Consider the following 26,614-nt stretch of genomic DNA (forward strand, 5'->3'; position numbering starts at 1 on the left):
TTTAGTCTGCAACATATTAAACACAAAACAAGGATGTGGTCAAAAAATAAAGACAATTTTAAAATTCATTAAGAATAGTGGACTGAAGAATAAAATATAGAATTCATAATATATACCTAGACTGAAATCACTTCACACTCCAGCACAGTAAGTGGTGGTATGCACCTAAAAAGCTGGTATGTGACCTGCCAATAAACCCACAGAAGAAGAAACATTATGTTAGATGTATTGTAGGATGTCTGTCTCAGGTACAATAGATAATTAGAGCACCCATTTGGGTAAGACAAAATCAGCTATGTTAACCCTAAAATTAGCTAACAGTGCAATTATCTTTGTTTAATTATTAAAAACATAACTGTACACTTTTTTGAATTAGGTTATATTATGTACGCAGCACTAATTAAGGTGTACATATAATGAACATGCAAACACACTACTAAGTTTTTTATTTCTTTTGATTGCAACAGCTAACTTAATGGCTCATTAAGAACATGCATGGATGATAACACTGACACTGGTCATATCGCTTTACATGAGCAGATCTGTAAAGAAGGTAGTGGAAAAAAAGCCCTATAAGCCCTGTATAGTCTTAGTAGATGAGTCATATTTATCATAACCACACTATAATTTATTGCATATTTTCCCTTTAAGACTGCATACAAAATATTCTAATAGGAATCCAGTACACAACGTGATAATTAATTTATCAGGATTTAAACAACTACAACTCTTACAGTATATGCAACAGTTATATGTTCTTACCCAGCAGTTCAATTTGTGTTCCTTTAATGTGGGTTTAGTGGTGCTAGTATGAGCACACAGTTGCTTAGTAATGTGAAATATAATTTATGTTCGCTCAGGGTTGGTTGGATTCATGTCTTACATCCTCAAAAAGAGCCACAAACACAGGGTGACATGTTATCATTAAGTAATATATGGACATTACTTTAGAAATCATTCAAAGGTATTTGGATAAAAGTTTAGGTACTTCTAAATTATTCTTTGTTCTGCAGGACACCAAGTTTGGTCAGTCTCAAGGGCACCTCTACCAAGTCACCCTTCCCCGTTCAACGTGGTTCCTATATAAGCAGCGCTTTTTGAAACTCTGTTGGGAATTAAAACACTTAAGATAAATCCATATTTCCAATATTTTTCATATACTAACAGCGATGATGAATTGCCTGTAAACTCTATGAAGGGGATGGGCATTTTTGATAACCTGCTCAGTAAATAAAGCATAATACAAAACTGAGTGGTCAAGAGACATGTAAATAATGTTTATTAACTATAATAAACAAATTATGTTTACCATGTTTATCTCTTGCTTTATTCATATCTTTTTAGTTACATACATTTAGAAAATGCACTACATGAAACAATGTAAAACTTAAAATGGAAATGCCAACAGGACTTCCTATGTTAATGTGATTATTAGTACACTGATTTGAAAAAAAAATTCTGTAATTACAAACCTGAAGTCTATTGCTAGTGTTACAGAAACACATTAAAATTACAACAAATCTGTGATGTAATCAATCATATTTTGGAAAACAATGACCAATTTAACATCTGCACTTGCCAAAATGACAGAAAATTATAAAAACCAAAGCTGATTGAATATGTTTATATCTAGATACATAAATCTAATTAGAAAATGTGGAAAAAAAGTTATTGATTTGTGTAGTAATATTTGCATATCAGATTTACTACAAGTCATAATTTTCAGTCTCAGGGTGAGATAGTAGTAGATTTGGTATTATCCAAGTTCATTCATATTGGAGAACCAACATATTACTCTGTTAACCATGTGAGTAATTGTGGACAGTAGTAGGTGATGATGTCGGCTCCTGAAACAAAGAAAATAGGGTGAAAATACTTAAAAGAGTATTAAGAATGACCTGTAAACCATCCATTTTTGACGCATTAAAGTAAAAAAAAAAAGTAAAAGACACCAAAGTCCTGCCCAAAAAGCACTGAAATTGTTATATTTATGCATTTTAGGAGAACCTGGCCTCAATAGATTCAAAAATTGTACTTTATCCCTGACGCCCTTCTCACCTGCACGACGGAAAGCAGTCATGGCCTCCATAACAGCAGTGTGCAGGTCAAAAGCTCCAGCTTCAGCTCCATGCCACAACATGGCAAACTCACCTGATACATTATATACTGCCAGTGGATGAGTAGGGAGCTGTTGGGAAACCAAAAACAAAAAAAAATTGGACCCAATTGATAAATTATTGATAATTGATAAAAAGCGGCAAACTTTGAAGTGCTTTGAGACACTTTGCTTTTAGAGGGCCATTGTCCAGATTAATTCAGTTCCAACACACCTTCACGTGTGGCATGTTAAAGCAAACTTAAAGAAACAGTGCACCCAAAAATGCTGAAAATGTACTCCCCTCAGACCATTAAAGATTTAGATATGTTTGTTTCTTCATCAGAAAAGTCTTTGAGAAAGTGGAACCCAAATAGATGATGAAACTTTCACAATAATCCACAAGTAATCGTCACGACTCCTTAATGTCTTTTAAAGTGAAAAGCTGCATGTTTGTGACAAACAAATAATCATTAAGGCGTATAAACTGTAAACTGTCACTTCTGGCCAAAGTACCATACCATAATCTGTAATAACACTTTCTCAATTGAAAACGGCATTTCCTTTTTGCCTTTCACGTCAATTGCACATATTTGTTTAGAACTGTTTTTGCTTATAATGTGTGCTTGATCAGTGCATACTGCTATCCTGATTCAGATGAGATGACTTGCAGATAGCAATATTATGGATTATATCAGCTATTTGAATTGTGTCCGTCATTCTGATGGCATTTATTCACTTTAGAGGATCATATGGTGAGTAAGTGATATAATGCTAAATTTCTCAAAATCTGTTATTATTAAGAAACAAACTTATCTACATATTGGATGGCCTAAGGGTGAGTAAATTTAAATATTTATCTTTGAGCTTTTGTTGAGCTGTTTTATGTGCATTTCATCTGAAGCTAAACTTGCAGGAAAGTGGCCATCCAAGAGCAAAAGTCTCCAATAGTTTGCCATCCCCATAGGCCTGCTAAATATACAAATACATTTTGCATTTAGAAAGTTTTGTGCTATATTTTGTTAAACACAGATTTGATATTGTGTTATAAAGTGCAGAGACACTCATGACTGTAATCCATGTGACCATGTGACTCCGTCTTGAGAAGCAAAATGTTTAAGTGCAAAGGTACTCAGTGGTTGGGAAGCCTTTTAGCTGGGTTTATGATCAATCGGGCCGGGTTTCCCGATAACGATTGATCTTAGCGCCTAAAGGGGTCATATAATGCTACATGCACTTTTACAAGTTGTTTGAACTGAAACATGTGTTGGCAGTGTGTGTACACAACCATCCTATAATGATAAAAATCCACCAAGTATTTTTTTTGTTATCACATTAAATGTTTTCACCTTTCTCAAATTGAGCTGTCTGACCGTGTGACGTCACACAGTAGGAGGCCCCTCCCACGTTTGTTTGATTGACAGCAGTGCTTCAGCACAGACTGGACTTGTGCTTTACCTTAGACCCACCCTGAGTGAGCCGTCATCAGTCCAAGATGCAGACAAGCATGACTCCTTAGTGATTGAGGTGTTTTGTTGTTGGATGTAATAATGAACATAGCAGTAGTCATTTACTCCCAACATCTGAGTGACTGAAATCGCAGAGGATTACCTTTTTGGGCATTGTAGCTAATTTTTATGTCTATTTGATGCCTCTCTCATTTAACAGAATAATGACATTATTCTTTTGTGACATTTATACACTTTTGAGGGTAAAGTGTCAGTCAAATTTGATGTGCAGTTAATTAAATTAATCAAAAAATTGTTTAATTAATTTGATTCAAAATTCTTAATAGTTTTACTGCCCTAATTTCTTCATGATATACTATGACTTACATTATTGACAACATTAATACTGAAACTTTAATATAACTAAAACATTTCACCGACCTTCGCAACTTTAGCAGGAACTCCAAAAATCAGCACACACTTCAGACCTTTGTCTACAAGGAGACGAAGTAAACCCTCTATCTTATTTACACCATAACTGAAAAATACACAAAAACATCATGTCATATCTTGACTAAGGTGTCTAAACAATACTATGGCATTTGTTTTTGTTTTTATATACGTATGATACTGTGGGATTACAAATTTCTAAAATGTTAAATCTAGGTTCCAATGTAATAGCATATGAACTGAAAACGTTTTGATATACATTTTGAGGTAAATCAAGAAAATCAGGTGTCTGAGATAATGTCCTTTTGTCTCTTCCTTGCCATTTGGCTTTTTAAGCTCAAGACACAGCTGTGCCTTTTGTCTCTATGATAATGTGAAGGTATCAGTGATACTGTCAGGCACCTCTGTATTTAAATGACACTGTTATGCTGATGAGATCAAGGCTGGGAAGATGCCAGTGTCTGGCACCTTCCTGATTGCATTTGCATGCTTTGTTTAGGTTTGTCTCCACCTCTGTGTATCCCGCCCCCTTAAAATGTACATAAACTACAATGTCTTAGGGACAAGTTAGACTTTTGATGACTGCAGCGCCACGCAGACCGTTCTCAATAAAGAATCCTGCTGAAGATTACCCAAGAGTCTCCTGGTCTTCGTTTCTGAGTTCCCAACAATACACTAGGGTTAAGTGCAGTTCTACGCACAAGTTTCAGGATATTACCCATGTTCTTTTAACAGCAGCTGCAATGACAAAATTATGTTTAATACTAAATGTTTACAGCTGCACAGTGGGCATTGGTTCACATAGTAGTTTTAAAAAGTATTCAGTAAACGGAATGACAGCGCTCCATTCTGAAGACAATCTAACCAGACCTCTTTGACAATGATTACTTGTGCTATCCATAGGGGACATAACCACAGAGAATAAAAGGATCCTTGGTTTATCTTTGTGCTTTTTTGGCTACCTCCAGCTCCACCCTGCCTGAAGCTTATCTCAGAACAGCAGCCCAAACTTTAAATACATCCATCTTTGTTACATCAAACACATCTTGTATATTTTTAAAACAAAAGTTTACTTATTGTCTATAATCTTCCTTATAGTGTCTTTTAAGAAAATATTTAGAATTCAAAATTAAGATAACTGAAAGAAAAATCCTTAATATATGAATCAATTTACATTTAAATTACACACACACACACACACACACACACACACACACAAGTTTATCAAAAACTACAAATTAACCTGACAGCTTAATTTAGGCTAAAATATTCTGGCATTCTGGCACATTGTCATTTTATTAGACCGTTTAACCTAAATTAAATATTTATTTAATCTCTACACTCACCTAAAGGATTATTAGGAACACCTGTTCAATTTCTCATTAATGCAATTATCTAATCAACTGATCACATGGCAGTTGCTTCAATGCATTTAGGGGTGTGGTCCTGGTCAAGACAATCTCCTGAACTCCAAACTGAATGTCAGAACGGGAAAGAAAGGTGATTTAAGTAGTTTTGAGCATGGCATGGTTGTTGGTGCCAGACGGGCCGAGGTATGCAGCAAAGCATTTGTGAAGCCACAACACGCACAACCTTGAGGCGGATGGGCTACAACAGCAGAAGACCCCACCGGGTACCACTCATCTCCACTACAAATAGGAAAAAGAGGCTACAATTTGCACGAGCTCAACAAAATTTGACAGTTGAAGACTGGAAAAATGTTGCCTGGTCTGATGAGTCTCGATTTCTGTTGAGACATTCAGATGGTAGTGTCAGAATTTGGCATAAACAGAATGAGAACATGGATCCATCATGCCTTGTTACCACTGTGCAGGCTGGTGGTGGTGGTGTAATGGTGTGGGGGATGTTTTCTTGGCACATTTTAGGCCCCTTAGTGCCAATTAGGCATCGTTTAAATGCCACGACCTACCTGAGCAATGTTTCTGACCATGTCCATCCCTTAATGACCACCATGTACCCATCCTCTGATGGCTACTCCAGCAGGATAATGCACCATGCCACAAAGCTTGAATCATTTCAAATTGGTTTCTTGAACATGACAATGAGTTCACTGTACTAAAATGGCCCCCACAGTCACCAGATCTCAACCCAATAGAGCATATTTGGGATGTGGTGGAACGGGAGCTTTGTGCCCTGGATGTGCATCCCACAAATCTCCATCAACTGCAAGATGCTATCCTATCAATATGGGCCAACATTTCTAAAGAATGCTTTCAGCACCTTGTTGAATTAATGCCACGTAAAATTAAGGCAGTTCTGAAGGTGAAACCGGGTCAAACACAGTATAAGTATGGTGTTCCTAATAATCCTTTAGGTGAGTGTATGTTTATTTAATGCACACTGATAGAAAGTAAAGTAATGAAATTTCACAATACAGGATTTTAAACAGTATTCATATATGTCCTGAGCCAGACCAACAACACGTTCTGAAGGTTAAAATCCTCTTGATACTTAAAAAAAACCTCAATTAATAATTCACTAAGAATCTTTCATCCAATAGCGGATTCAATGATACTTGTTACTACTTAGCAGTGAAGAATGATACCTCGCTTGACCAGGTAGACTTGCAATTGGTTCCACTGCATCAGGACTGTCACTGTTAAAATTATACAGAGGGAGACATAATAACTATTACTATTCATTTACAACAAATTAACAAATAGAAACGTTCAATAATAACATAACTCCTGTGCCTATAATACAAATACATATATATACATATATATATATATATAGAGAGAGAGAGAGAGAGAGAGAAGACATTACGTAATGAAGATAGGATATATGAGGTTATCTGGTATAAGGTCTGAAGCAGAGGTCTGCCAGTATCACAGAGTGGGGTGAAAGTAACCGCTGTGTAGAATAGAGTCTGCCAGCTGTGTCATCGTCCTATAGATTCAAACAGAAGACAAACACTTACTGACACAATCTACATAACTGCAGAATTATGAATCATAGTTACATATTCATAATTATTGTTAATCAGATGCGGTCTCGTTTCCCAGAAGAAAAGAAATGATAATAAAAAAAATCCACCTGAAAACAAAAACTGCAATAGAAAGCATGTTAAGGCTTGTTTTCAGGTAACATGTGAAACTGAGTAGATTTTTCTCATTTAAACATTAACCCTCACTACATTCTAGGAGTAAAATCTTAAAATAATTATGAAAATGATTAAAAGCCTAACATTATTAAATCATTTCTTGACTTACACATTACTAAAAATACTGATAATGACAATAAACTGTTGATTTGGGGAAAACATTAAATAACTGTAAAGAAAATGACTAATTAAGACACATTCAGAGTGGTTGGGAGTAATTAAATTATTCTGTCTACTGATTTTATGAAAAGAAATCTGAATGGATGGATGAATGAATGAATGAATGAATGAATGAATGAATGAATGAATGAATGAATGAGCAAAGAGTGACTCTGACACATTGTAGCCATTCAACAGACGCAAGCGTGCGGAAATTCTCACTTTGCAGACAAGAAACAGTCATTCACCTGTTTAAGAAACCACATTTAAAGAAAATCACATTTTACACATTATATATATATATATATATATATATATATATATATATATATATATATATATATATATATATATATATATATATATGATTAATCAGTTACCAAAATTTTTATGTGTTTTGGAATTTTGTTGTAACCCATGTAACACCGATCAGACTTTTTTTGGTACACTAATAATTAATTTATATAAATTAAACTTATTATTAATATAAACTTATATATATATATATATGTTAAGCAGGAGACCTTAATCATGCAAGCATGCCTATTGCATAAGTTCAACTCATGAATTGTTTTTCATAGTAAAACACTGAAATGTGAATAATCATGAAACGGTTAAACAATCGTTTCAAAACCTTTAAAAAGCAGTACTTACTCTACACCCTTGGTCTAATATCGCTAACAAGTTTATCTTTGCTAATTGTGCTCGTCTTCAACTCTGCAAAATACTGTGTAATGTAACTCTTACAGAAGCATAAAGCGTGTAAAATGCAAAATAATTCAAGCATTTCATAAATGACTTACATTATACAATTGAGATGAACTTACTTTGTGTTTAGTCACTGCTAATGGGATCCCGTAAATGACCGAGATCTTGCTAACGTTAACTAAAGTATTGCTCCTCGAACCTCGAACGAATGTGTACATTTCATTCTGAGAATAGTATAGAATGTTGCTAGCTAGCTGTCAACTGTTTGACCCAGTCCAATTTTTTTGGAGAGAAATGCAGAGCTGGCTAATGTCCAGGGAAATTGTACTGTCTTTATCTGTGAAGACAATTATTTTTGGTGTTTTTGATGAAAATAAGAATGTGGACTTTGTACTTAATTCTCTTTTGTTATTTGGTAAGTTTTTCATTCATAAATGCAGGTATTATAAAACCAAACCTACTTTGACTCATTGGAGGAATTAGCTGAAGCTTCTAAGTAAATCTCTCAAACTTGTGGAGGAAAGGAAAGCCCTTAAATTATTTTCTTTACTTGAAACATTTAAGTTAATTTGAAATGGCCCCGGTAAGTTTTGTTCATTTGTTGTGTGTGTGTTTTTTTTTTTACTGCTTTTGTTTTGTTTTGTAGCTGTATCTATAATCTCAGGTATGTTTTGTATTGTATTGTTATTGCTGATTCTGCTCAATATTTACTGTAGTATACGAGAATATGCTTAACTGTTTAATGCCTTGTATGTTTGTAATTATTTTCATTTAATAAAAAAAAAAGCTGTCAACTGTTTCCTGTTCGACGAAACTTGTATCCCACCATGTGGCGCTGGATGGCTCAGAGAGCCAAATTCTTCGTTTAGCTTTGAGTAGGTTTTTGTACTATAAATATATTTATATATCTTGTAAATATTTAAATGTGATGCTCTTGTATCTGAGATATAAATAAAGTATCCTCCTGCAAGCTTATATAATGTTCATTTTTTTATCATTAAATCAAAAGTCCTACATAGCGCGAAGAAAAAGACCTCATACAACGTAATATCGATGTCTACGTTTTATTTCGGCGATGAACTTGAGTGCTGCATCATAGAAAAGAAAATACAGTGTTTTTAGTGAGTGTCTAATTAAAAAAGGCTGGAACAGATAATCCACGCCCGTCGTATCATTATTCAGTTTCATGCTAGTATTCTTTCCCTTGTCCCTTTTCTATCTTTTTTTTAACAAAATGCACAGGGGATACAGCATCAAACACAAAAAATGAAAAAATAAATAAATAAATAAATAAATAAAAAATAATACAATACACTCAGAGTAAAGCAAGGCAGTAGATAAGGGATAGTCTACTTAAAAAAACAATTCACAAAAGATTCATAGACATTACAAATGCAAAAGATGAATAAAAGTAAATGGAAATAAATAACATTGGGAATACACAAATAAATAATAAATCTTCAGAAATTCAGGAAGTAACTTATAATGAAACCATAATTTCTTTGAGCAACAAAGAAGTTTTAGCAGCTTTTTTGTTTGTTTTTTTAAAACAAGCCGAATGTTATTTGCTATATATATGCCTACCTTTCATAAAGCCAGATTGGAAAACTGAGACAATTTCTTCTAAACATGGTTTCAGTCTATTTGCATAAAGGGAAGCTAATAATTTATAATTAGAATTAAGTAAAGTAATTGGGCACTAATAATCTAAATATGAGGAATCCTCCCTTTTCTATCTTTCATTACTTCTTTCTGTTTTCTCGGCTTCCGTAGAAAAAGCCTCTGCTTTAAAGATCTCGCGATATTTCTTACGACTTGCATATGAGATCTCGCGAATGTCGCGATATTTCCCCGGGCTCCTATTGGATGGTAAATAGTCATCTCAGCTAGCTTGTGTTTTAACAGCTGCTTATCTACCGCTGTCAACCCACCAGTTCATTACCGAGTCTTTGAAAATGTAGTTTACGGTTATATATTTGTCTTTCACCATCACTTTGAACGATATCTGTGAGGTAAAAGTTTTTTTCCAAGTATATTATTAGCACATTTAATACTCGTCATCATATGCTAACCGACAGCTCGCTTGTTTATACTTGCACATTCAATTCCGCAAAATGATGGACGTTTATTGTCTAATAACATGTTTATCTGCATAGTGTTTACCTGGATTATAATGTTTATTAAAGATACAATAGCAATAATGTTGAGGATAGTGAAATAAACCATACTGGCTTCTGTATTGATGTTAATGTTAATCATATAGTCATAGAATACAGTCAACCATGTTTTTGGGACATGTACGTTACAATGTGATTTCATCAGTCTACAATCGTACCAAGTGTTTTACATGCATTATTTTCCAAATTTGAATTGTAGTTGCATTGTTTTTGGTCTTAATAATGAAGTCTTTTTCTTCCTTTTTCAGGTTTTTACAGAGAGTCAAATCCTTTAGAAGTCATTAGGTGGACCTGGTACAGTACATCTCCAAAACAACATGATGCTGCCAAAATAGTGAATTGATTATCAGTGGAGTATTTTTCATAGACTTGAATGTTCCATTAAATGTTTCTCTTCACTTCCAGTTTCCTAGGCTAGTGTTTTGACCTTAGTCCCCTAGTAAACAAAACTCAGTGGTACAAGTAATAATGCTGTTCTCTCTGCGAGAGCTGGTGCAATGGTTGGGCTTTGCCACATTCGAGCTGTTCCTCCACTTGAGTGCGCTGCTGGTCTTCAGCGTGCTGGTGGCCCTACACATGGATGTGGACAAGCAGACTCTTGAGATGAGCTGGTGGCTTGTCTTCTCACCTTTGTTTGCTGCTGATGGCCTCAGCACTTACTTCACAGCCATTGTGTCCATCCGCCTCTATCAAGAAGGAGAGAAGCGGCTGGCTGTGCTGCGATTGCTGTGGGTGCTGACTGTGCTTAGCCTCAAGCTGGTGTGTGAGGTGCTGCTATGCCAGAAATTGGCCGAACAGAACCAGGCACAAAGTGATTTGTGGTTCGGGCTTATTGTTTCCCCACTTTTCATCCTTCTGCAGCTGCTCATGATTCGTGCTTGTCGTGTCAATTAAAGGACAAACTGTATGCAGACATGTCAATGGACTTATGCGAATTAAAAGGACTCCTGCAGGTATCATTCAAACCAGGAGGAGTGAATCATTGTGAACTGCATAATCATTGTGAACTCTCTATTTTTTTTTTATTTTGTATTTTCACAGGTTCAAACATGCAAACATGGCATCAAAAATAATGCTTAAAATAATGTGCAATTTTGAATATTATTATTATTGTCCTTAAGTGCTAAGAGAGATTTGGTCTAGAATTCTGAATACTGTAAATGTTGCTTTATCTGTGTTAATACATTGTATTGTTGTTTGTACAGTTGTAAATAAACCATCAATATTCAACACTCTTGATCTTCCTTGGTTTGTTATTGACCATGCCTTGAAGTGACCTAAATGTATTTCTTTATTAAGAAAAGCTAGTATGATGTTTGATGTTTTTGAGAGGAAAATTCAAAATAAGCCATTGTGTAAAAAAAAAAAGTACGTCCAATAATAATCACTAGATGGCACTATAGATGTAATTAATCCTGCATTCCTTCTAATTTGTCTCGTTATAGTATGCGTTATAGGAGCTCCAAACAGGACAAACCATGCAGTTTCATTAAGTTATCATTTACAAAATGTTTTATGAGAGTTATATCATTAAAGAGCAGCTAGTTTAAAATTCATCACATACATATCCTTACTGATGTAGTGAAACGTTTTCTTAAATGTATAATTTCTAAAGAGAAATAGAAAAATGAGCTCTAATTAAAATGAAAGAAATATTTTATCGGAAACTAAATGGATTAAATTATATCTAATGGAAACAACACTCCTGCTGCAGTATGTATTAAAGCAAAAGGATAAAGGACATTTAATAAACAGCCTTCCTGTTACTTTATATTAGATAGATGCACAGAAAGCATTTATATGTATTACCTGTTAGTAAGGCTGTATTACTGTAAATAATAAACCAAGTTATTTTTGGACTTTGCACTCGGTTCGTGATAGCATAAAATAATTGCATTGAACATATGTTAAGGCATCTTTGAAATAATTAACTGGACGTGCAGTACCTACTACAACCCATTGTGGCTGTAAATGCCAACAGCTGTACTAAAGGTCGTACATGCTAATCTTAAATGAACTTTTTTTTTTCCTGTCGTCCCTTCCTGATTATGAGGTTATCTAAATTTACTCATGTGCATAATAGACTAGCCTATAATTAACTTGACGCGTTTTACTTATGATCCCTTGCTATAATATTTATGTCTGTGCCTTTAAATGAATCTGATTAAACCCGGATTATTAGAGTGACGAGGACATTAGCCTTACCACGTCATTATATGGCATATTCTACTTTTGATCAGATTTCTTTAATCAAACAATCCGTTTTCATCATGCTAGTCACCTTCGTATTTGTTGCATTCGAAAAAAATAAGTCTACTGTAATCATGTATTTACACACATATTTATTTATTTTGTTATATTTCATTTTCATTTCATTATTTCCCCTCCGAATTAAAACTAGATTAATACAGCGACAAATAGTTGCACCACGCCATGGTCAATGGAACATTACAACTCTCAAAATACAACCTGCGATTTTGAAATGTAGAAAAAAAAATGTTTAAAATGTCTTACCTTTGGTTGCTTTGTTTCTTATATATATATATAAAAAACCTTATGCATAATTTATTACAATTGATATTACGTCTATTATTTTTACATAACATTTAAAACATATAATTTATAAAAATCAGAATGCGTTTTAATCACCAAGTGCGCGCACACGCACACACACACACACACACTCACACAGGAAATATTTTTTATTTATTTTCCACTTAATGTTATCTCGCGTATTGTATATTGCTCCAAACAGCCTGCAGTTTTGCCCTTTCATAATATAAACCATTTCGAAATAATGAAAGGGTTAAGGATATAAAATGGGTGGGTCTCGCTGTGTTTGACTGACAGGGCTCGCTTCAAGCTTCACAATAGTAGAAAGTAGGGGGTGGGGCATATGTTAAAACAAAAGGTGTGCCTCGAGTCAAAATGACCAAATGAGGTGTCCACCCTGAGACGAAAAGCTGACGTCAGACTCCGAGGGCGGGGTCCTGTCGGTAGGATAGACCGGCACATAATCATCATGCAGGATACATTGTTGCGGCTGCAATGATGTACGAGTACGAATAAGAAGAGTCGCTGCAGGTACGGCGAGAGATTATTTGGTTTCACACGTACCCCTATAAAACCAATTTCTCCCATAATGTCGGGCGGGGATCTTCGCGTTCTTCGCCAAGAGCCAGGGCAGGAGAGCCCGAGGATGCCGGCCTGGAAACGCGAGATCCTTGAGCGGAGAAAGGCGAAGGGCGGTGGGACCGGAGCAGGTGCCGAGTCCGTCGCATCTCAACTTAACGGCGAGGTAACGGCCAGCAAAAGCAAGGATGATATTAGCAGCGCACATTATAGCAGGAACTATACCATTACCGCTGCCAAGCGCGCGACCAAAAGCCCGGATCTGTCACCGGTGAAAACAAAAGAGCACTGGCCATCCGCTGACCCGAGCCGCACGAAGGAGAGAACTGCGAGAGACAACAGAGCTCTGGAGAGCCTGGTATCACAAGAGAGCTTGGGTCCGCTGCAGGAAAACCCATTCATTAAATTAGAAAAAGAACGCAAGAAGCGTCAGAGCCAAGAGAACGCCGCGCGACCGGTTCAGCACATCCTCGAGTTATACGGCGGCGTTCCCGGGATACGGACTATACGCGCTGAGAATATCATCATTATTGAATCCGACCCGGAGTACTTCTCGGAAGGATGTGGTTCGAAGCATGCATCGAAACTGCAGCAGAACGGCATGGTGAGCGGATACAGCTCTCTCAATGACCTGTTAGACCGGAGAGGTAGTCCGGTTACGGAGATATGCGCGAAGGAAGTGGTCATTTACGATACTGCGCTTAGTAAAAGCGAGGAGAACCTCAGCACGCTGGGAAGACCCGCGTCCGCCCCGCTGGAGGGGCAAGGAAGGGTGAGTCGTATGTTACAGAAATTTGACATGAATTATTGCAAGTTGCAGGCCAAGTCACGAAGCACGGAAAACCTCCTGGACTTAGACTCTAGTCCTGTCAGGCCAAGCTCCAGACCCACGCCAGATGTGGTGCCAAAATGCCCAGTGTTTCCTCAAGCCAGCTCTCCACACAGCAAGGTCTTCCAAAATGTCCCGTCTTCCATTGGCAACCATCACACCTCTCCTAGTGACTCAGGGAGTAGTACACCCGTTTCTGGATCCCCTCAGTTAGTGTCTTCATGTAGACGTTTCGAGGGGAGCGGAGGAAGAAGTGTCATTGTGTATCCAAAGGAGGACACTGAGAGGTCTTTGTCCAAGCCTGTTAGAGAACGGGACTGGGACAGCACAGATGGGGCCTCTAAAGCCAAGGTGCCATGCTCTCCGGAGAGCCACCGTGCTCGTGCCGACTGTACTCCTAGCCCCACATCACCCCCCTTATCACCCAGCTTTGAGATCCGCCCGTCCCCTCGCCCAGATCTTTCTCTCCTTCCGCCTGGGGATCTACAGGCTCGTGCACTCGCCAACTTACGACTCCAGTCTCGCAATTCCTTCACCGTCATTCCCAAGAGTCGTGCAGCCATTTCGTCACCTGGCAGCACAGCCCCATCCAGCCCTGTCCTTTCCCCCCCATCCCCACGACCCCTGGTGGGTGTGGCAGCTTCAGAGCCCACAGTGCCAACCCCCTTGCCCGCTTCCTTCATACCTTCCACACCAAAGCTTACAGAAAAGGTGACCATAGAAGCCAAAACAGGGTCTCCACAACATACCCCACCTGCCACACTCACCTCTCCAGCCCCAGCTTCTCCACCCTCAATTGGCTCTCCCGTCAAATCAGTCTCATCTCCAAATGAACCTCCGGTTGATGAGCTGCCTATCACAAACATTGATGACATAGTCGTGGAGCCCACGCCACCCTTCCTGAGCCCTGCAGTGCAGAGGCGCAAAGGAAATACGTTTACAGTTGTTCCGAAACGGAGGCCCGAGGCCCCGTCTGGCCCTGATGAGACCCCAGAAGTCGTCAGTGAATCTCAGAGCACACCACAGGCCCCTTATGCCCATCTGGGAACCCTGATTAAAAAGCGTTACCCTGCTGCAGAGCAGATTGAGGTCATTGGGGGCTACCTCTCCCTTGGACGATCCTGTCTCTCGAAGACTGGCTCAACAGGAAAAAAGGTAAATATAGTATGATATTTAGCATAATAACTACATTGGTCATTTACTTACTACACATGTATTAAAGAAATAGGATGTATTTATGAAGTGGCTTAGAAGGTATAGTTTACCCCAAAACAAACATTCTGTCATCATTTACTCATCCTGATGTCATTCAAAACCTGTATAACTTTTTTCTTTTGTGGGGCACAAAAGGCAACATTAGGCACTCCCAGTCACTTTTCATTTGCATTCTGCCTTAAATCTAATTTTGTGTTCCACTAAAGAAACAAAGTCAGATGAGTTGTGGCACCACATAAGGGTAAGTAAATAATAAAAGAAGCGTACATTTTGGGTTACCTATACTTTTAAGAAGAATGCACCTTTCTGTCCTGGCAAGTGTCTTGATTAAATACAATTTTATGTTACGGTTCAATTCTTGCCATTAACAAACCATTAACGATGACTTTTACCTCTATAACTTAATTATAGCTCCTTATTAATAGTAAGGTAGTTGTTAAGTTTAGGTACTGGGAAGGATTAGAGATTTAGAATATGGTCATGCAGAATGTGCTTTATAAGTACTAATAAAGAGCCAATATATTTTAAAAATAGTCACTCTGCGCAACATCGCTCATGGGGACCCGAGTTCGATTCCCGTCTCAAGGTCCTTTGCCAGTCCCACTCCCCTCTCTCCTCCCAGTGCTTTCCTGTCATTTTTCTAATGTACTATCTATTAAAAATGCATAAAAAGCAAAAAAAAAAAAAAAAGCATTGTAATAACAACTAGTTAATAGTGAGAATTGGTCCCTGTACCTGTTTGTTTTTAGGTTAGAAATCAGACATGTTTGTTGGGTGTTTATGACCTGTTCAAAGGTTCACTGTATTCTTAACCACTGCATCATTCAATGTGTCAACATGTTCCATATATACGTCTCATAAAACATGGATTTTGTATGACACATGCAGGTTACATTGAGATACCTGCTGCTTACCTCCTGCAAGACATCAATCCAAACAAGTAATAACTTTTCTTGTTTGATTCTATGCTACCAATCTTACTTTGCAACATGGAAGTAAGCTATTTTCTGTGAATGTGCAAGACTTCTGATTTATTAGCTGCAATAGCTGAATAACAAAGTGCATTAAAGAATAATAACAAAATGCATTAAACTGTAAAACTATCTGAGGTACAAAAAGTCTGTTTATGATTGTGATAATAAATATTATCATAATAAATGCTAATTTGCTATATCACGCAGGATAACTTTCAAGTTACAAATGGCTGAGGTTTCTCTTAAATCAGGCGGATACAGTGAAACTAATTTGTATACTTAAACCACATAAAAAATTGTGAAATTAGAATTAGATAGAATTAGATATCAAAATATCAAAACAAGCAGCATTCATTTTAGATAAAAACACTATAAGCACACTTCTAGAGCAAAATGTTTGATAAAAAAAAAAAAGATGTACCATTAAAAATCAAGACAAAAGTTACTCTGCTAGGACACCTGTGTGAACTTGATGAGAGCTGACTTCATATATACAAAATCACCAAAACACCAGCTAAATAGAAATCATCTAAAAAAGAAAAGAGTTTAGAATAGTTTGGTTTGATATTTTGTGTCTAATGACATGACATTCACAAATTTAAAAGGGCAACTTAAAAGTACAAAACTATAGAACATTCCTATATGCCAATAATATAGAAAATAAAGTTTGGGAATGTGTAGTTATGGACACAGCATGCAGTATATGCTCACATTGCAACTTTAGTTTATAACCAAATGTAGACTACTGTAAACAGCAGTAAGGATCTTGCCAGAGAAGGTCAGGTGATTTATGTAGGAAAATGAGTCATGTGTTATGTTCAGAGTCAAGTCTAGGAGATACTGAGGTCTAATAAAGGTCTTTGCAAGGCCGTATTTGAGATTTGACTTGTTACATAACATGCTGCCATTCACAGTCAAAAACTATCTCAAAACAGGAAACCAAATTCGCAGCAACGATTCGTTTCACTTCCTCCGCATAGTGGTTCTCTCAAACTGCTAAAATATCAAACTAGGTTTAGATTCATAGCATGTATTAAAAGGTGTATGATTCCGGATGTTCGAGTTTGTCAGTTCGAGTTTCACCTTTTTTTCTATTAATTTTTATGTTAGCTTTAGTATTTTAGCTCTAATGTTAATGGGATGAAATTAGAAACAGCTAGTTGTCAAGAATATGAATATCTTACTTTCCTGTTATTGTTTTCATTCATTTAGCATTATCCATATAGATTTTTGTTTATTGTGTACTCTGATGATTTATTATGCTAAAGTCTTGCACCCTTGTTGTTTTTAAGACACCATGTCAAGTTAAAAGTAGTTTAATTGTCCTTTTCTGTACAAGCACGCATCCTGTGCCTTCAACCATAATTGTCTCATTACAGTGTGGTGAACATCACCCTACTTTTTATACTGTAAGTGTAAAAAGACTTTTTATACTGTAAGTGTTAATAATCATTCTAATTTCATGAGAACAGGGAAGTCCCAACCATAGCTATAACAAAACTGATACCAGTTGATGAATGTTGAAAGCATGGAGAATCACAGCATACCGACTTTAAACAGCTTGAGCATTTATAGTTGCAGATGACATAACTGCTGTGTGCAGAAACAGAAAGTTATCATCAGTTAGTGTGGCTGCTAATATAGTTTTTGTTGTAGTCATCGTGGCTGGTGTGAATGGGCCTTGAAGAGCTAAAGTGCGCATCACTCACATTTTCTTCAGTTACCTCAATTTGAAATGCATTTGTGAGGTTACACTCTTGAAAATCTTCAGTCTTTTTGTGTACGTTGGAATAATGAAATTATGCCAAATTGATAATTGGCTGAAAGTCATGGGCCTCTCCTCTGTGAAATATCCAGCCGGTCAGGCCCAGTTTGGGTTAGGTTATATGCTGCTTTTGTTCTCGCTCTCTGTTGTATATGTAGTTGATTGTTACGTGTTTGAGGATTGGCTCATGCCACACCTTTGTTTTGTTGGGTTTTAGAGGTTACATTGAAGTTCTTCCTGGTCTGGAGCTTAGACAGGGCAGCAGCAATTATGGCAACTTCAAGGCCATATCATTTGTTTGGAATTCACTCACTGTGTCCATGTACATCTTGGCTTCTTTCTCTCTCTGTGTTGGTCTCTGTTGGTTCACAGTCCCAGGGCTGTGTTTTTTTTTTTTTTTTTTTTTAAATTTCCTAGTTGTTAAGTTTAGGTATGGGGAAGGGATCTAAATCATACAAAATTAGGTGTTAATCTGTGCTTTATACAGTAAGTACTAAAGAATGAATAAGAATATACATGCTAAAAAGCAACTAGTTAATAGTGAGAATTTGTCCTTAAAATAAAGCATTATATTTCCCCCAAAAATTTCAGAATGAAAAGATGCAATCCCCAACAAAATCATCATAGAATAATTAATTCCTTTCAAATATAACTATTCAAGAATGTTTTTTATACTGTGAACAAAATATTGTGATGTTTATGTGATGTAATATAATATCATAGATTTTTCTGATATTGTACAGCCCTAACGATGAAATATATTTTATGTTATTACATAGTTATAGTACAGTGATTTATCTTGCACTGTTAGCAGTCACATGATCTAAATCATCCTGAGAAGCCTGGATGGTGTCTGTCAGGGGCTTGTCTTTTCTTTTGGGGTCTTGTGTGAGAGGGACTGAGGGGGTTGGGCCAAAATCTCACTAATGCTCTTAGCATATTGTCTCTCCTTTAATTTTGCTTGTGCTTCGAGGTTAAACTTGCTTTAAGCAATGAGAGTGAATTTGTTCAAGAACCTATCTATAGACCCAAGTCTGTGCAAAACCAATGGTAAACATGTGATAACAAATATTATTAAAATGATTGAGTTTCAGACTTGAAAGAAGATTGAGTTCACATGTCTTTTGCAGCAGATGTATGTGTGTAGGTCTGATTTCATGGGAAAGCTCACGTGATATTTGCTGAATCAGATGCCACATGTATGTGACAGAATAGGAGATGATAGGCTTAAAAATGTGTGGATTGTTGACTGGAAATTATAAATAGCAATTTGTCTGACAATAAATGTCTACTACATGAAATACTCCTCTGTGCCCATCAAACATTGCAGTAGTAGAGTATACAGGAATCCAGTAAGCATACAGAGAGCATTTATAACTAGATCTTTAATCTAAAGATAGTGTGTTCACTATTTATAGTGTGTTCACAGGAAGTTAATATTATTAAAAGCCTGAGGCAGAATATGTCAGAGGATTTTCGTCATGGTTTAATACTAGCTTTTATGTCTCTCTGCTCATTCTTGAAGCCCTTGAAGAAGGAGTGTTTTAATGAACCTTTGAAAGTTTAATTTGACATGGCCCAGCTTTAGAAAATGTGCGGGGGTTTTACGCAGGTGCAGTGGCAGAGCTAGAGTTTTATACATGGGGTGGCCTGCTGGACCCATGTTTGCTGGCTGGATTCTGTCACGGCGCAGTAGGATGCGCAGAGGAAGAAACTGGGTCTGGGTCCAAATGCAGGGAAATTATAACTTTTTAATAAAAGAGAACAAAAAGGCCAACATGGCAAAAACAAAAACAGAACCAAACAACAGGGATATGAGCAGAAGCAACCAGAATGTAAAACACGAAGGACAAGCAACAACCAACAAATCACAATCAACATTAATCCAGCCAGACAGAGTGGTGTGAGAGGCGATTATATAGCCAAGGGCAATGGGCACCAGGTGTGTGTGGGTGAAACAGGTGTGCGGAGTGAAGGTAATGAGTCCGGGAGCAAGGGAGAAACACAGGTGGAGCAACTAAACAATAATGAGGTGACAAGGTGGGCGGGGTCAGAAAAAGACAGGAGAGAGCACATGGCACCAAACAAACACAACACTCACAGAAGACAGTGACAGAAAGACAGAAGACTGTGACAAATTCAGGAGGTCCATGACAGAAAATCATTGTATAACTTCAACCTGGTATAAAAAAAGGGAATTATATCAATTAATACTTTTATTTAACAAAGATGTTTTAAATTGTTAAAGGATGATAAAGACATTTATAATGTTACAAAATATTTCTATTTTAGATAAATGCTGCTCTTCTGAACTTCCTATTCATCAAAGGAACCTGAAACAATTCTACTCTGTGGTTTTAACATGATAATAATAATTACTTTTTTTGAGCAGCAAATCTGAATATTAGCATGATTTCTGAAAGATTGTGTGGTTGGAGTAATGATACTAAAAAATCAGTTTTGAAATCGCAGGAATAAATTACATTTTAAAATATATTCATATAGAAAGCAGTTATTTTAAATAGAAAAAATATTACTACTTTTGCTGTATTTTGGATCAAATAAATAAAGGCTTGGTGAGCAGAAGAGAATTCTTAAAATAAAAAATAAAAACATTAAAAAGTTTTTGACTGGTAACTTACACTATTTTTTCTAAATTGTTCTAAACTAAACTATACAGGGAACCCTAACAATTGTTTTGTATAAAGATTATGTTAGACCACTTTTATAAAAACATTATATATACACATTTTTATTAATTGTAATAAAAAAGCAATTATGAGAAAAAATATAAATGTAATTTTTGCATTACATTTTTCTCACTAGTTATGGACACTAGTGAGTGGATTTTCTGCTGTTAATATCTTCTAGCTGCTGTCTTTCCGCGGTTGAAACACTTGTTGAGTGATTACATGAAACACATTCAGTAAGTTGTATTGTATCTTACAACATGGATCGGACATTCTTTCATTGTTTACTTCGTGCTAATAAAAATGCACTCCTGCTTTGCTTGAACCTGAGGCAAAGCGGGAGCGCGCATGATAAAAAGCTCCAAAACTATATTTATCGTTTGAAATTCTTAAAACAACTTGAATGAAGATTTTGAATGCTGAGACTTAGTTTCCTGCTGTGTCGTGTCTGTCAGCTCGCTGTCTGTGTCCTCGCTGCTCTGCGATGTTTTTGCGAAAATGAACGTGTGTAGTGAAAGCGCGTACACGAGAGGCTGGAAATAGACGTGATAAAGCGCGATGCGGAATACTAGACCAGACGCGTCGCATCATTGATTTCGCGGCTAAAATAAATGCTTCTTTCAGTACGATTCATTTATTTCAGTAATTCAACTCAAATTGTGAAACTCATGTATTAAATAAATTCAGTTCACACAGACTGAAGTAGTTTAAGTCTTTGGTTCTTTTAATTGTGATGATTTTGGCTCACATTTAACAAAAAAACATCTCAACAAATTAGAATATGGTGACATCAGCTAATCAACTCAAAACACCTGCAAAGGTTTCCTGAGCCTTCAAAATGGTCTCTCAGTTTGTTTCACTAGGCTACACAATCATGGGGAAGACTGCTGATCTGACAGTTGTCCAGAAGACAAGGGAATAGACTGAGACTGGGCATACAGACGTGTTAAGGAATTTGGCTACAATTGTCGTATTCCTCTTGTTAAGCCACTCCTGAAAGACAGACAATGTCATAGGCGACTTACTTGGGCTAAGGAGAAGAAGAACTGGACTGTTCTGAACCAAAGTCACTGCACCCATTTAACCATTTTATATATATATATTATTGGTATTATGAAGTATTTTAATTTGTTGTGAATTGGTGGGTTTTTGTTAAATGTGAGCCAAAATCATCACAATTAAAAGAACCAAAGACTTAAACCAATTCAGTCTGTGTGCACTGAATTGATTTAAAACACAAGTTTCACAATTTGAGTTGAATTACTGAAATAAATGAACTTTTCCATGACATTCTAATTTATTGAGATGCACCTGTATGTATTGGTTGGCCATTAGTACACTCTAAGCTTGTAACTACCCATCTCTCTGTTTGTCTTTAAGGCTGTAGAGAGTGGTTTTATTAGTGTATTATTCACTTGTAGCCACAGCCTTTCTGAACAAGGTACTTAAAATCTTACTTGTATAGGTACACTTACCACAATAATTGTGGCCATCAGCATGAATGGCACAAATCGTGTGGCTGTTTGAGGAGAGGTGTGGATTCACTTTTCTGATAAATCAAACTTATAGGATAGTTCACCCTAAAATGAAACTTTATTTAGCCGTTATTTAGCCATTATTTACTCACCACTAAACAGTTTTGTTCATCTTTGAAAGAAAAAGGAAGTTATTTTTAATAACTAAAAATAACTTTCCCCAATATGTTCAAGCTTCAGAAAGTTTAAAAAGTTAATATTTATTCATATTGAGAAGTTTAATCCATGAGGCTTGTTCTTGCAAGCAAAATTACTTGTTTTGTGATGCATAATTTCAGCATATCTCCTGATATTACAATAAGGAAGAAATTTTTCAGTTTGCAGAGTAATTCTCAAAAAGAAACCATATAAAGTAGGTTGGAATAATTTACTTAATTTAATAAAACACTAAAAATTAAGTCATAAAGAGGACCTTTGTAGACCCTTCCTGTTTGTCAAGGACAAAAGATTTTAATATAATGGAAAAGTTCTTTATTTTTCATAATTTAATTAAAAAAAAAGTAAACTTTCTTATATTCTAGAATCATTGCACACAAACTGAAATATTTTAAGAGTTTTGTTTTAATTCTGATGGCTATGACTTACAGCTTAGAAAAAAAAAAAAATTCAGTATCTCAAAAAATTTACAAAACAGAAATGTTCAAAATCTCCAAAGCAGGTTGAATTATGAACTCAATACTTGGTTCGAGCTCCTTTTGCATGAATATACTCTTTAATTATATATAATTAACATTACTTTCCATATAAAGTAACTAAGTAACGTAATTAGTTACTTTTTTAGGGAGTAACGCAATATTGTAATGCATTACTTTTAAAAGTTACTTTATACAATACTGTCCCCAGACAGCAAGCGTGAAATCCATGCGGGCCAGATGTGGGCCGGATCTGGGCCGAAACTGCTTGCTGTCTGGGTCACGTCACCCCAAATCATCACTGACTTTGGAAACACACTGGACTTTGGATTCTGTGCCTCTCCAGTCTTCCTCCAAACTCCAGACCTTGATTTCCAAATGAAATGCTATATTTACTTTCATCTGAAAAGAGAACTTTGGACCATTGAGTAACAGTCTGGGGCCCGGTTCCCCAAAACGTTCTTATTGCTAAGTAGTTCTTAACCTATTCCTTAACCTCTCTCTTAACCTTATGGTACGGTTCCCGACACGTTCGTACGCTAAGTATATCTTCTGTAAGTCACACTTTCGTAAGGTTGGTCTGGACCATTCGTAGCTCTCTCTTAGCGTTATTTGAGCTCATGACGCTACTGTACAGCAGTCTTTAGAAACCAGCGCAGCGAAGTACAAGTCAAACTATGGTATGTTGACAATGTTGTGGCTCAACAATGATTTTCTGTTATTTTTTAAGACTCATAATAAATTATGTTCGCAATGGATACAGGCCTATTTATGAAGTTGACTTTATGTGGTTACAGAACTAATAAGGTGGTAATTAGCCTAGGCTTTTTCGTAATGTAATTAAAGCGAATTGGCAATCATTTTTTTGATAATTAAAATCAAAATCTGGCAAACAATTTGGCTCTAAATGGCTAAGATCTTTAAATGGGTAAGCATGGTGGTGTCCAGTAAGCGACCAACTATAGCAGCGATCCAACGTGTCCTTAATTGAATCAAAGACGGAGCCGGACGCGGAGCCGTTTAGTCCATGTCAGTTTTTTTATTCGGCAAAACTTAAGCCCTTTTGACATTTTGCCTGACGTGGCTATATTAAAAAAAATCCCCTCCCAAGACAACTCATTGTGGAGCAGCTGGACCTTCCCAGACCTGCGCTGGCCAGGCTAACGCGGCGGAATCCTGCTTTAAGCCCTGAAGGCCAGCGTTAATTTTTTTTTTTTTTTTTTTTTTTTTTTGCTACAGAGAGATTCATCGAGGTCGTGGGAGAGGGCTACAGCCTAATCAAGACCTCTGTGTGGAAGTGTGTCCACACTGTCACCAACGCCCTTCTGCGCCATGCCGGGGATTGCATCCTGGTGGATAGCACACTCATCCCTATCGCCAATCCATCAGTGAATGATCAGGCGTAGGCTACTTATCGCGAAAGGAAGACGCGGCCATAAATGTGCAGGTTATAGTGGACCATAGGGGTGTGATATCTGACCTGGTGGCAAGGTCCAGCAACACTTCAAGTTCCTCTGACGAGAGGCTTGGTGCCCTTTTTTACGTTGATTCCTCATCATATTCTGTATCTAACTCTCTCTCTCTCTGTTCATTGTAGATAGGTTGCTTTTTATTAAAAACATAAACCAATTGCAATCAATACCGCATTAAACAGAAGTAACTGCAGCTGCTTGCCAATCAATTCTAATTGTAAAGTACCTTGCCATTAATATAAAAGTGTATTATATAATTTTTATAAGTCGTTAAACTCATGTCAAGAAGCGGCACAAGTGGCACAACGGGATGGATGTTTAGCGAGGGATACCCGGTTTGTCTTACCGTCACAACATATAGTGTGAACATTACTGACCCTTTGATAATTTAATTTATAGTCTATATTTTACTGATAACTTAAACTATGTTAAAATAAATGTTACTGTAATAATTTGAGGAATGTTTCATTTGCATAGAACGTGTTGTCTTTCTTAACGCTGTATTGCACCTTCGCGTAAAGTGGAAAATCGATTCATGAGCAATCGATGCCAACTAATTCAGCACCCTGACTTTGGACAGCGCTCTTGTAACGTCGGACGTAAGAGGCAGCGTGCTAAGAACGAAGCTTCCTAAGGGACACTTCGGGGAACACACTTAGAAACATCAACAACTTTGGTAAGATCTATCTTTCGATGTCTTCTTAGCGCGCTAAGAGTGAACGTTATCGGGGAACCGGGCCCAGTTCTTTTTCTCCTTACCCCAGGTAAAATGCTTCTGACGTTTTTTCTGGTTCAGGAGTGGCTTGATTCTAGGAATGTTCTAGGCTGTTGCCCTTTTCCTGAAGACGTCTGAGTGTGGTGACTCTTGATGCGCTGACTCTGGCTTCAGTCCACTCCTTGTAAAGCTCTCCCAAGTTCTTGAATTGGCCTTTCCTGACAATCTTCCCAAGGCTGTGGTCAACCCTGTTGATTGTGCACCTTTTCTTACCACATTATTTCCTTCCAGTCACTGTCCAGTCCTGTCCACTCCGTGAACAGCCAGCCCTTTCGGCATTGACCTTCTTTGGCTTACCCTTCGTGTGGAGAGTGTTGATGATTGTCTTATGGACAACTGTCAAGTCAGTAGTCTTTCCCATAATTGTGGTTGCATGTTCTAAACTAGCCCAAGAGGTACCCAGCATTTATACTCAAAATTAATCAAACTAATCAAGCTCAAAATGGAATATTTCTTTTTATTTTGAGAAAAAAAAAATCTTGAAATGTTTCAGTTTGTGTGCAATGAATCTAGAATATAAGAAAGTTTGCTTTTTTAAAATAAATTACGAAAAATAAAGACATTTTCCATGATATTAGATGCACCTGCATATTAAAATATACATATATAATTTGATCTTTTTATGTTAAGGAAAGGTTAGTTCAGGCTGTTAAATGTCATGTGGTGTAACTCTCCAAGAATGTAATAATATTTATACAGTTACAATTTATGATACTTGTAAAAATACTTTTGACTTTGGATTTATAATAATTATTATTATTATTATTTATAAATAAGGCACTAGTATTTGTCATGGACCCATTAAGAACTGTTTTATTTGTTCAACTTTTATTATGAAGTGTACAGTAAAGTTTTTTATATATGATACGATTGAATTTACACCTCTCACTGCATATTCTTTTAGCTTACAAGATTTATTTCAGTCTGTAAAATGTACTTTTTATGATGTGTGTCTTACAAACACACAAGGAGGTGGATGCAAACCCTGCTTTTCCCCTGTACGTCCTGCTATGAGTGTGAAGGTCCACCATGTTTAATTATTGACCAGTCAGAATGCCGTCTCCATCATGCACCACACCTCTCTCTCTCTCTCCTTATCCTCACTTCCTCCTTTCCTCCCCCTCCCCCCACCTCCCCTCTCTCAACCTTACTTGTGTCCTCCAGGAAGTTCTCCTTTCAGACAGACACAGGATCTTCACCAGCTGTGTGTTTTTTACATTTGCCTTAGTATGCACCATTGTGTCGTGGACTTTGAAGTTCTGATAATTTAGTGATGTGTCCTACAGTCTTGACGCCATTGTGTAATCCCATATGGACCACTTCTGTGTGTGTTAGAGAGTGTGTGCGCGTGCCTGTCACGTGCCTGCAGTGTCTACAATAGAGTCGATGTAATTAGAATTCAGACTGCAAAGCACCACTGTCACTGTCATGTTT

General features: G+C 36.8%; 2 protein-coding genes and 2 long non-coding RNA genes across 4 annotated transcripts in view; 2 read left to right on the forward strand and 2 right to left on the reverse strand.

Annotated features, from left to right (window-relative positions):
- Window positions 1-870: 870 nt before the first annotated feature.
- Window positions 871-2,190, reverse strand: LOC132140807 (uncharacterized). The gene is made up of 2 exons (XR_009433834.1): window positions 2,059-2,190; window positions 871-1,847 (listed from the first exon to the last, which is right to left on the reverse strand). It is a non-coding gene; the product is annotated as an uncharacterized LOC132140807 (long non-coding RNA).
- A 1,793-nt stretch (window positions 2,191-3,983) lies between these two features.
- Window positions 3,984-8,221, reverse strand: LOC132140806 (uncharacterized). The gene is made up of 4 exons (XR_009433833.1): window positions 8,104-8,221; window positions 6,781-6,903; window positions 6,560-6,610; window positions 3,984-4,081 (listed from the first exon to the last, which is right to left on the reverse strand). It is a non-coding gene; the product is annotated as an uncharacterized LOC132140806 (long non-coding RNA).
- A 1,624-nt stretch (window positions 8,222-9,845) lies between these two features.
- LOC132140294 (transmembrane protein 203-like) lies at window positions 9,846-11,393 on the forward strand. Its single transcript, XM_059549083.1, has 2 exons — window positions 9,846-9,996; window positions 10,410-11,393. The coding sequence occupies exon 2, from the start codon at window positions 10,630-10,632 to the stop codon at window positions 11,053-11,055; it is 426 nt and encodes a 141-aa protein (XP_059405066.1). The 5' UTR covers window positions 9,846-9,996; window positions 10,410-10,629; the 3' UTR covers window positions 11,056-11,393.
- Window positions 11,394-13,150: 1,757 nt separating this feature from the next.
- LOC132140802 (taperin-like) overlaps window positions 13,151-26,614 on the forward strand; it is a 40,169-nt gene continuing 26,705 nt past the window's right edge. The window contains exon 1 of the mRNA XM_059549787.1: window positions 13,151-15,277. Coding sequence (XP_059405770.1) covers window positions 13,304-15,277 — 1,974 coding nt within the window. The 5' untranslated portion in view covers window positions 13,151-13,303. The remainder of the gene's footprint in view (window positions 15,278-26,614) is intronic.

This window comes from Carassius carassius, chromosome 5, assembly GCF_963082965.1.
Source record: "Carassius carassius chromosome 5, fCarCar2.1, whole genome shotgun sequence".
Taxonomy (NCBI): domain Eukaryota; kingdom Metazoa; phylum Chordata; class Actinopteri; order Cypriniformes; family Cyprinidae; genus Carassius; species Carassius carassius.

Coding starts and splice junctions, on each gene's coding strand:
- LOC132140294 (XM_059549083.1), top strand. CDS start 10,630: ATGCTGTTCTCTCTGCGAGAGCTGGTGCAATGGTTGGGCTTTGCCACA.